At 43.5% G+C, this 12,163-nt stretch overlaps 1 protein-coding gene across 5 annotated transcripts in view; it reads left to right on the top strand.

Annotated features, from left to right (window-relative positions):
• bnc2 (basonuclin zinc finger protein 2) overlaps positions 1-12,163 on the top strand; it is a 221,528-nt gene that overhangs the window by 85,691 nt on the left and 123,674 nt on the right. For 3 of the 5 annotated variants that reach the window (XM_028016675.1, XM_028016673.1, XM_028016677.1), the window contains exons 2-3: positions 5,111-5,488; positions 8,147-8,209. In XM_028016675.1, the coding sequence (XP_027872476.1) occupies positions 5,111-5,488; positions 8,147-8,209 (441 nt within the window). Of the gene's footprint in view, positions 1-4,163; positions 4,538-5,110; positions 5,489-8,146; positions 8,210-12,163 lie in introns of those variants that run through there. The other 2 variants (XM_028016674.1, XM_028016676.1) reach the window with 2 other exon arrangements.

Here is a 12,163-nt window from a genome sequence, read left to right as displayed (position 1 = left end):
CTATTCTTGAGTAAAAGTTGGGTAAAGTTTGGAGTTTGATTTAATACAAAATTAAGACTCTGTTTGTTTGAAGTGAACTCTGCTGCAGTTAGAATGTGTATGTGAACGCCAGGCGGACCAGAGACCGCTCCAAAAGCAGGAATTGGACTGCAGCGCAGGGCATTCTAGGTAAATACAACCAAAGCAAACGTGTTAGCCTAGCGCTACACGGAGAAATGACTCCTGCTCTTTTACCAAAGACAAAAGAGAAACCCTCCAACTGCTAAAACATATTTCACTTTTGTTTCCATTTGGTGAAGAAGGAAGTTGAGCTCAGTGTCTTCTTCAGAGGTTTTTGTGTTGTTTCCTTCAGTGGTTCCTGGTGCAGCGCCCCCACAGGTGAGGAGGGGAACAGGTTGCTGAAAGGGTTCGGTTGCTTTGACTCGGTGCAGAGAGAAAAAGAACCACAGAAGCCGAAAATGTAACAAATGTTTAAATTTTGGTCCCGAACCAAACTGAATCTGCTGGACTATAAGGTGGAAAAACATAATGAATGGATCATCTCAAGCACAAATGAAACACATCTTTCTAAAATAAAGAGAAAAAGTAACACTAAATGAACCAAATCTTATTTTTATGACACTGAACTTCAAAATAAAGATGAAAATCTTACCTGGAATACTTTACATTTTTCAACAGAAAAACCCCAACTCGTTAAATTTAGTTTACGTTTTTAAACTTCTTGTCATCTTTCTGCTGAATTTTACCAGTTACTGCGCTCCGTAACGTTTTCTCCTTGACATTCGCTCGCTGACCGCTTCAGATTGTGAAAACCGCGGGTGGGAGTCGCTGGAGAGCGAGGATGCTACGGCCGGGCTTTAACCTCATGCACACATTCGTATCGATCCGTACAAGCCTCAGTGACTGTTGCTACAGAGCGGCCTGCCCTTATCATCCAGATCCCCTCCTCTGTCACCAGCCAGTGGCGGCTAACGAAGAGCAACACACACACCCTAACACACACACCAGTCCTGCCTCCATCTTCACCCTCCCTTTTTCTTTTTTGCTCTCCCTCTTTCTCTACCTCACTTTTCCTCTAATGAGTTGCAACACTGATAACGAGCCTGATGATCTTCCATTGATTCAGCTATCACTTGCTTGTCTGGTAATTGATCCGTAGCTGAGCCTCTAGTTAATTATATGGGCTTCGACATGGACCCCTGCCCCACGGGGAATTCTCAAGTCCTGCACAATAATAGTTTTAATAAAGGAGCCTGAGAATCTCTAGGATCCTCTTTTTTTCTGCAGCTAATACAGATTTTTCATCATTCTGTTTCCACTCCAAATTTTTTTTCCCTCCTCCTCCCGCCAGTAGCTGCTATCAGCAAGCGGCAAAGAGAGAGAAAGGGGGGAAAAAGTGTGAGAGAAATGAGGAGGAAGAGTGAGCTCTATTGGCAGAGTCCACTCCTCCCTCCCACAAATAACAGCCATTAAGCAGCCGGGTCAGAAGCTGAGCCACCAACTTGACTTGAAACACTGAGTGCCACTTGAAAAACCCACAGACTAGCACATTTACAGCTGAGGGGAAGGGAGAGGCAGCGGGGGGAAAGTCTGGAGAGGGGAAAAAAAGCAACCTTGGCGGCTAAATTGTCACTTAATAGAATTAGCCTGAGCCTCATGCATTATGTTTTCAATAAGTTGTTAAGAGTAAAGCTGCGCATCCAAGGGGTGATACATTAAGTATTTTATGATGGTGGCTGCTGACGGGTCATAAAATAAGACAGGGAGATAAAAGTAGAGATGCTTTTTTTTCCTGGATAAAACAGAAATCTGTGTGTGTGCAAAGCTGCACGGCGAAATCTTCCAGTGAAGATGGAGGCTAAAGCTGGCGACACAGATCTGATCATGGGGCACATGAAAAAGCATCTGATTTTTAATCATTTTTTAAAAAATGCACTAGAGTATAAACTGTTAGATGAAATCTTATTGGCCAAAATGATTGGAAGTCTTGAACTTGAGAGTTTTTATCAAACAAACCTTTGTTTTAAATCAAAGTTATCAGTCAGTGAAATGTATTTGTATATCACATTTCAGCATCAAGGCATTAAGTTCAAAGTGCTTTACATCATAAAAACATAAAAAGTATTAAAAACAACATACAGTCACCAATTGAGAAACCAGTAACAAACATTACGTTTTGTCACATTCCATCATCAAAATCATCAAAACACATCAAATGTTTTTATGGTTCATAAGCAACTCTAAGAATTTAAATTATGTCGTTAAGTACACATTAATGTGAATCCAACATGTTAAAAATGTATCGAAAAATTATGGTTTTCAGTCAGAGACGCAAAAAATGATCAAAAATCGGTTCGTTATGTTAAATGTTCTGCATTTTATGCAACTATATGAATATTTATATATTAGTGGGTCTGTAATTAATTATTAAAAAACAACATAACAAAATAAGCAACATTTTCAATTCTAAACCTTTTTTGCTGCTACATTGTTGAATAAATAAACATTTTGCACCAGATTGGTGCAAAGTGTTTGTTCATTCAGCTTTCAAATGTTTTATGTAACTTCTTTGTAAAAATACATCTTTAGAAATGTTTACACTAATGTTAGCATCTGTGCTGCTTTAGCATCATTAGCATTAAGATGCTATTTTAGCTAGCTGATAGGCTAACTCCTCCTAGCACAACTTGAACACAACAAAAGTCTTTTCTAGCGTCCAATCAGATCCTCATTTGAAGAAGTGGCTTTTTCATCTGGATGTCAATTGTGTGTCAAATTTACGGGTGTACCAGAAACCAGCAAAAAAATAAGTTCCCTCTGCAACTTTTGAATGTAAAAAAAAAACTTAAGGGATTAATTGCACTAAACTTTTTAATATTTTAAAATCTAAGTAAATAATCAAATTGAATCCATAAATATTCATGTAGTTGGGGGTTCCATTGAATTGAGAGTCCCAGGATGAAAAACGTTGTAAACGTCATTCATCATTCCTTCATCCAGCTTTTAATGTGTTACATGAAAAGCCTGATTTGACAGTATCACGGGATCGGTGCATCTCCGGACACGAGGAGAACAAAAGCGATGAAGACAGGACAGGAGGAGAAAATGGAGTTAAGATGTAAATTAAACCCACTTGACAAAAAGACACGCGTTCAAGACACATGCTGCACTTTTCTCTCCGCTACGTCGCGACGGGTGTGATAATCTCAGCAAAGGTTAACTCTGCACTGCCATTAGTGGCTGCTACAAAAGGCTTTTAACAGACAGCCAGGCAGCTGTCTGCAGCAATTTAGCACAAAATCTGAAGTGACTCTATAGATCAGAGGCCGTTTAATGCAGCTGGCGAGAGAAGTTCTCCGTCTGTCCCTCTATGCTGCTGATCTGCCGTGGAAAGATCACGGTGACATCTCCGTGGAACCCCGAACCCGCTCCGTCATTTCTCTAATGACGGCCTGATTGTGGGGAAAGGAGGAGCAGAAGGTTGTAGATGAGGGAGGGTGTCTTCATTGTTTGAGATGCTGTGTCAAAGGAAATGTTTTCCTCTCTTCTTCTATCCTCCTGTGTGTCTTTTTCTCCGTGTCTGTCTCCTTCTACTCCTCCATCCCTCATTTTATTCCCACACCTTCGCTGCTGTGGGGACCAATTTGGCTAAAATGGAACCTCTTCCTCATTTTTTTCTTAATTAAAATCTGAGCGCCTCCACGGAGCAGCAGGAGGAGGAAGAGGAGGAGGAGGAGCGCGGAGATGGTGGCAGATTGCTGCTGTTTCCATTAGTCCTTCATTAGAACTGCTGGAAATCAAACAAAGGCTGCAGAGTTTTTAATGACAACTGAAGAAACCTGTGTGTGTAAGGTGCCACAGCATTTGCACACGCACAAACAGAAAATGCTGACTAGAAATAATTAGTTTTTTGTGGCGCCCCCAATAGCGTAGCGCCCCCAGAGCGTCGCATATAGCGAAACCCCGTTTTGGGTTGTTTTTTTCCTTGCGGAGGAGAACCAAGTTGCTGCCGGCCACTCGCAGCAGCCCACATGGTAATAAGGCAGGGGGACACGCAGCTAACTCCCCCTTCCTCCTCCTCCTCTTCCTCACTGCCCCCACCTCCCGGCCCCGAGCAGAGGAGGGGTGTCGGTGCCGGGGAAGTGTGCAGCGCAGTGTCACTGAGCATCTCAGCGGCACAGTTGAGCCCTCACCGGCCCCGGCACACACTCTCACACATTTACTCTCTCTCTCCCACCCCGCTCTCTCTCGCTCACACACACACACACACACAGGCGCGCGCGCACACACACACACTCCGAGGCGCTCGGCTCAGTTCCTCCGTGGCTGCGGCGGAGTACAGAGGAGTCAGACAGAGAGGGAAAGAAGGAGAGAGAGAGGGAGAGAGAGAGAGGACAGGCAGCGGCGCGGACGTCGGGAGAGGGACGGAGTCACACAGAGAGAGGAAGAGACGGAGGCAGGGAGAGGAGCGGGATAGCTGGTGGCTCACACTCACTCCTCATCCTCACTTTTTCCCGGGACGGCCGCTGGTTTCATGGTAAGACGCGCGACTTCGCTTCGGTTTGACTCAAACTCTCAAACTTCAGGCTCAGATTTTGTACTTTTAAATCAACTTTCCGGTTCGCATGTGTCGAGTTCTTATTTCCAACTTTTTTTTTTCCTTTTGGTTGAATATTTGGCAGGTAATCTGTGTTCTGGTGTGTCCACACACACACACACACACACACACACACACACACACACACACACACACACACACCCCAACACGCACACACACTCCCTCCCTCTCCACCTTTTATTTTTGTTTTCCTCATTCTTGCTCAGCTTTTCATCAGCCCCTCCATCCCTCTCTCCAACCTTCCTCACCTCCACTCATCATCCTCCTTCTCCTCCCCCAAGATGAGGAGGCCCCTGAGGAGATTCACCCTCTTTCCTCAAACACACACTTCTCCTCAAAAAGAAGAAAAAAAAACTCAAAGACAACACGACCCCAAAAGAACCCACCTTCGCTGACTTATTTTTCTTCTCTCCTCCTTCACACTCCTCCCTCCCTCCCTCCCTCCCTCCCTTCCTTCCTCCTGTCCTCCCTCTCTCCCTCTTTCTGTCCAAGTCCAAGGAGGCAGAGTTGGATGTGAGAAGCAGCGAGTGCGACCCAGTCCCAGCAGAGCCCAGCAGAGACCCGGAGTCGCCCAGGCCGCCCCCTCCTCCTCCTCCTCTTCCTCCTCCGGCGGCTCAGGTTCACCAACCCACCGGCGGTGTGAGCATCCCGTCCAGCAGCCGGACTCACCCCAGCCTCAGCAGCAGCAGCAGCGGTGGTGGTGGTGGTGTTGGTGGTCAGGGTGGTGTTAGCATTGTTAGCAGTGCTGAGGGAGCAGGCAGCTCCATGCAGTTCAGCACCAGACCGCCTAGCGCCGAGCAGCCGGGCTTCATGGGGACATGGCAGCAGCAGAGCAGTGACAGCAACCTCCTCTACAGAATGTCCCAGCAGGTACGTCCGCTGTCGGTCCTGGAGGGGAAAATTCATTTTTCCACCCCTCCGTGTGTGTGTGTGTGTGTGTGTGTGTGTGTGTGTGTGTGTGTGTTACATGTTATCTTCCACTTTTTGCTCCTGGAAAGTATTGGATCTTTAATCAGTGCTGAAAGTATTTATTTTTATTTCCTGCTGAATGCATGGACTTCTTTTATTTTATTTCATCCTCTAAATATATTTTAAGTTAAAAAAGAATTATGTAGAAAATATATCCGATTTCAATCGCTTTTAAAGTCTCCATCAGTTGCGGAGTTTCTATCCGTGTTTCGGAGCCCTCAGAGCGGGTAGCAGCTCCGCCAGGTTCCCCCTCTCACTCCGGCGCCTCACCTGCCTGCGGCCGACGCAAGGTGCTCCCGACCCCGGACCACGGCTCATTTCTGCCCCCGTTTGCCTCTCCCTCCTCTGCTGCCTTTCTTTTTTATTTTTCACTCCAGGTGTAAACCTGCAGCCAGAGCGGGAGACCGGAGTTATTTTTAACTCATTTTGGATTAAAAAAAAATAAAAATCGGAGGCTAGAAAGGAGGAGAGGAACGAGGGGGAAAGTCGGACCTTTGTGAGTGCGCGCGCGCGCGGGTGTGTGATTGTGCGCCTCAGTTGTCGTGCACGCGCATGAGGGGGAGCCGGTGAGGGTCGTGCGCGCCTGTCAGGGTTGCAGTTAATCACTGCGGGACCTGCAGGCTCCGCCGTACCTTGCGCACGCTGCTACGCACCCAGGACGCTGCGGCTCTTGCGCAACAACTTCTGGGTTGGAAATAAGGAAACTTTTCATTTAATCTTCTGGCTTTTTTCTTTTTTTTTTTTTTTTAGCCTCGCAACTATCACATCAGGAATAAAATAATTCCTACACTGTTGTATCAGCCTGATAGCTGGAATTAATGCTGGAATTTCACCAGTATTCGGTTTTAAATTACTTTCCAACCTACAGACGTATGAATAAAATTGTTTATTTATATATTTAAGGAAGTGTGGGTGGAAGAGCCTGTTGTCCCCCATTCTGCCGGTGTGAGCAGGTGGATGGGCCCCTGCGCTCCGCATCTGCTGGGACCCCCCCTCTTCCTCTCCACAAACGCGCATCGTTGTTTCAATGTAATCAGCTGTGGGACTCTCTGTTATTTATCCTTCCGCGCATCACTTAGAAGATATCCTCTGACATAAATTCTCCGAAGGAAGCTCGTTCCTTGACAGACTCGCCTTATTGGAATCTAAGCGATAATGACTTTGTGTTTGCGGAGCCTGGCGCACCCCTGGGGTGTCCGGGCGGAGAGAGAGAGAGAGAAACAAAGAGAGAGAGAGAACCTGTAAAGAAGAGCCGGGTTGCGCGGGGTTTTATAGTTCGTTAGGCCGGATTAGATGTGATCGATACGCAGGAAGAAGTCGGCGCAGCGCGGTGAGTTCAGGAGAGACGCGGCTGCGCCAGAAATCCAAACATCTGGCAGGATTTCTCCAAATGTGTGACAAGACTGGAGAAGAAGAAATGCTACTACGATGTGAATTAAAAAAAAAAAAAATCATCGATCCTTCCTGTAGTTTGCAGCAGGTGTCAAATCATCCCATCTTTTAATAACTAATCGATAATTCTCTTTTCACTTGACTTTTTTTTCATCTCGCGGTGTTTCAGAACGCAAACCTTCCAACCGACAGGAGAAAATATTACGTTTATATTTCATTTTTAAATTCTATAACAGTTAAGTGCAAATATTGTATATGTTTTCTTTTTTATATTATAGATAATATTTATTTAAATAATATTTGGACACAAAATCGTTTCATTGTTAAAAACAAGCAAAATAAAAAGCAGGCAGAGTAATGTTTTTTGTGTTTTTCATCCCATCAACCTGCATTATTTTCTCTTTTGTTTCTAATTTATTATTATGTATATTTTGTACGTGAAACCCGGAAATAACTGGCACTGAGGAATCTTCTGAAATGAGAATAATTAATGTCTCCAGCTCAAGGCCTCGGTGAGGTTTTTAAATCGTTTTCCCCCGCAATCTAAATACAGACACGCAGAAACAAGGTGCAGTTTGAAAGAAATCAATTAAACAGACTCGATAAATGCTGCCTGGTTTATGAGCTTTCTTCTGACATCTGTGCGCATTTTACGCAGCAAAATAAAACTTTCATATTTGTTTCACCTCACAGAAGAATTACAGAAATTTGCAGTGAGTTTAATTATTTCCCAGGCATTACGCACAGATAATATTCGGAGCCCTAATTGACCCGCAACATGCGTGGCTCTGAATATCGACCCCTGCACGTTAGAAACTCCGCAGTTAAGCGCTTCCACGGGCCTAATTGGCTCATCAGGGATGTTTCCTCAGTAACACAGCAGCCGGAGGCCGCGTCCCTTTTGCTTTTTTTTTGTTTTGTTTTCCTCTCCGCTTAGTTTCGGAGAAAACGTGGGAACCAGCATCAGGCTTCAAGGGGCTCGTAAAAAAAAAAAAGCGCCTTCACCTCCAACCTGCGGATCTGAGACGCCACCCAGGCGCGCAGCACATTTCCGTAAAAAAAACCCCCAAAAAAGAATAAAATAAAATCAAAATTCAGTGCTTGTTTTGAGTCTAAAACTAAATCTAAAATAGAGTTTCCTTTTTTTTTTTTTTTTTTTTTTGAAAGGGTGCAGTAACGCGGCTTCCTTTGAAGGGCGACAGGTCGACAATGGGCCGAGACCTGGAAGAGGTACAGAATTTACTCCTGTCTGCTTCCTTCAGACTCACACTGTGAAACACAGCAGCTCCACTTAATGCAAGCAGAGAAAATACAAAAAGCAGAAAGAAAGAAATGCAAAAGTTTTTAATGTAATTGCTATAATTTACTGCAAACTTCTCTGAGTGCATTTCTCACTTCAGCTGTTAAATTAATGATAAAACAATTCACTTCTTTCTTGTCTGGAAACATTTTTATTTTGCTTATTTGAAAATAGTAGAAAAGTTGAAAATATTTGCCTAATTAAAATCAGAATATACTTATAATTTTAACCCGTTTCTTGCTCATATCAGCATTTTTTTAACAGCTTAGATTTTTGCCTGCTTTTGTTTTAAAATACACCCCTTGACTTTCAGACCTCATTCACTCCCACCTGTCTTTTCCTCCTTTAGTTGTCTTGTGTCACCATTTTTTCCTGCTACTCAGACGTGGGTTTTAGCCGCGTCTTGCTCCGCTTGCTGTGTGTTTTCTGAGTGAGAGCATTAATCGCTCTTTAGGGCGTGATGACAGACGTATTTGTGGAAAAGCTCTGCTTTGTTTTGTCTGAGGAAAGAAGCAAGGAGGATAATATCCTCTTCAGCACAGATCACAGTGCAAACTAATCTGCCTATTAACACCCTAATAGACTTATAGCTGCACGTCGGGGTGAGGGCGTGTGTGTGTGTGTGAGAGAGCAGCTTGTTTTACAGTGTTCGGTACAGGAGTGCTGCATGTTGCTTATGCATTGCTGTTTTCCTGCAGAGCTGGCCTCAGAAGGCAGTGATTTGATGCATATGTGCAGAATTATCCACACGGGGTGAACATGTGTGTGTGTGTGTGTGTGTGTGCGTGTGTGTGTGGTTACATTCGACTGTTATTATTTCCATGTCTGTCTTTGATGGGTCGTTGCACATGAAGCATATGGATGTCTATACGTGCGCGCATCTGGTGTCGAGGCGTTCGTGTCTCCGCTTCTGCCATTTATTTTTCTGAGTGGGTGGCTCAACAGTCAGATGCCAGTGGTGTGTGTGAGTGTGTGTGCGCGCATGCTGGAGGACGAGTGCGAGCGTGTGTGTTGGCTCAGGCTCCATGTGTGTGCGGGTGCGAGGTGAAGTGTCTCTTGGCTGGCCTGATGGAGAGCTGGAGGAGAGCAGAGGTGAAAGAGGAGATTTGCAGGAAAGACATGCACCACTTCCCCCATTACTACTCCTTCTTTTTCTTCTGTCTCTCACCGCTCCTTTTCTTCTTCTTCTTTTGCATCTCAAATACAAAAACCCCCAGAACTTAAATGCAAAATAAGCCTGGGATGAGGGTCCTCTCTGCAGAAGGAGAAATGATTCCTGTTCTGTTGTTTTTAAAAGCACATACTGACAGCAGTAAGGAAGCTGGTGACTGTTTGCTCTGGCACCTGATGGAGAAACGCCGTCTTAGCAGCATCTTCCATTTCTGCACCATTTGAATCTGACTGCAAGATTCTCGTGTTCACACTGCAAAAGCACAAAATCTTACCACATATTTCTGGTCTAGTTTGTGGTGCAAATATCTGTGCACATATGAAATAAGACAAAACTAACTTAAGTTAGTAAAGTAGCATTTTATTAAGATATAAGACAATTAAAAAGTTCTACTTCCACTGACAGATTATTTCACTTATAACAAAAGATTTTTCCCATATTATAAGTGAAATAATCTGCCAGTGTAACCAAAACATTTCCATCAATATGAAATACATTTTGACTTAAAGTAAGCTCCACAAGTTTGTTGTGTCATATTTCACTTGGTATGATTTTGTGTTTTTGCATATTTGAAGCAAAATGAAGCCAAATTAATTACCCACTATATTAAAATGCTGTACATTTACACCCCAAATATGTGATTATTTTATTATGTAAAGGATGAGTGAGTCAAAACTGTTCAAAAATAGAAGATATGAACTACAAAACAAGTTATGCTAGTGAGAGGTGCATCAAAAGATGAGCAGAGGTTCAAATCTGCATATTAAATGATACAAAATCAAAATTTGCTGAGAAATTTCTCAATTTTCAGCATAGAAGTGCATCAACCAAGGCCACAAGCTGTTTGTACTAGAAACTCGATACTTGTTAAGATGTCGTGTTTTTGCAGTGCAGCATGTGTGCCCTATTAAGAAGCCACCAAGCTTAACGAAAGAATGCACAAAGTCCCATTCATGTGTGTTTAGCCAGGCACCAGCTACAGTTAAACTTTATCCAATAATTGCGCCATTGATGTCCTTCGTTTAAACTCCCATTAAAGAAGAAGAAGCATCTCTTCTTCTTGGGTAAATATCCTGATCATGTGCATTTTGGGGTCATGCTGCAGCCTCTGCAGTTGTGCAGCGATGCCCTGCGGGACGGGTGAGCGCTGACCCCGGCTCTGCGTGTGAGACCCGGGGGCAAACAGCGATCAATACGCATCATGTGAGCTTCGCTGCAGGGCTGCGTGTCAGCTGTTTCCTGTTTGTCCCAAGGAGAAGCGCCGCCGCCGCCGCCGAGATGCACAGATGCATTCCTGAGAGTCAGAAGCGTCGTCTCGGTCCCCTGCAGCAGCGTTGCATCGTCTGAGCTTCACTCCTGCAGCTTTCAGGAACAACGTTTGTTCTTTATGTAAAGATGCACCAATTAATCAGACTGTTTTACCTTTTGATCAGCTCTGATCGGTGATTGGTGTGTCAAAAACGGAAAAATCTGAAATTCTCCTAATCGTTAAATGCATCAAAGCTCAGAAATCCCAGCCTTTTCAGTCAATAAATGCATCATCCATGCAGCTTGTCTGATTGAAGCCTGGTGCGTTTTTCTCCTTTAGTAATCATAGCAATTATACATTTGACTAAAAAGTCATTTTCAAGACCCTGTACAGAAACAAAGATTAAAAATAACAACAATAGCAACTATAAACAATCAGGAAATATTACACATTAAAAGCAAAAAAGGTTTTTTTTTAGTAATAGTGATAATAAACTTTATTACTATCAACATCACAATTTGATGCGCTGTACCAGATCGTGGCTAATTTGCTTAACAGAAATGTGTATATAACACAATTATAAATAAAACAGAAACTATAACACATACAGTCCTGACATCATACAGTTAATGTTTACAAATCTAAGCAGTTTTTAACAATATGTTCAAGTTAGATTTGAAAACTACTCACATCAGGTTTTCTTAACCTTTGCAAACAAACAATAAAACAATCAGAATCAGCAGCTGAGAGCAGAAAAGCCTGATTGGTGAATCTCTACTTCCAAAAATTCAATGTGAATCCATGAAGTCAGATTCAGACATGAATGCAGCTTTAATAAGGATAAGGTGGGTCATTTGCATCACATACTTTCTGCTGCTTTGCTGCAAAATATCTGACATATATTTTTTTATATTAGTATTGTCACAACTGCTGCCATTCATTGTCATTTACATGTTCCTGATGTATTTTTCTTAATTCTGCTTACTTGTCTAATTTGACGTTTGCTGCTGCCTTTCTTGGCAGGTCCCTTGGTTGAAAGACGTCTTGATCTCAGTGGGTTTTTATCTGGTTAAATAAAGTTTTAATAATAATAATAATAATAATAATAATAACAAACCTCTTTCTGCTTCTTTTCCTCCTTCTCCTTAAATCAAAAACACAACATTCAGTCATTTGTCTCTGGGCAGTTTCCTGCATTCAGGAAAAGTTGCCGGTGTGAGGAGGAAGTGTGTGTTTGAAGAGGCAGCCGCTCAGGATGTCAACACCCCACCGCCAGCTAATGAGGGGACACACACACACACGCACACACACACACACACACACACACACACTCTGAAATGGCAGGAATGCAGTAGCTGTCACCGGTTTGTGCGACTCGTTGCGGCGGCAGCAGCCCTGGTTCGGGTGAGGAGCCCACCGGCATGCTGGGTAATCCCAGATTAGAGGCGTTTCTCACGCCGGTCC

Source organism: Xiphophorus couchianus, chromosome 5 (genome assembly GCF_001444195.1).
Source record: "Xiphophorus couchianus chromosome 5, X_couchianus-1.0, whole genome shotgun sequence".
Taxonomy (NCBI): Eukaryota; Metazoa; Chordata; class Actinopteri; order Cyprinodontiformes; family Poeciliidae; genus Xiphophorus; species Xiphophorus couchianus.
Note: the sequence above shows the minus strand (reverse complement) of the source record. Positions and strands in the feature narration are given on the sequence as shown.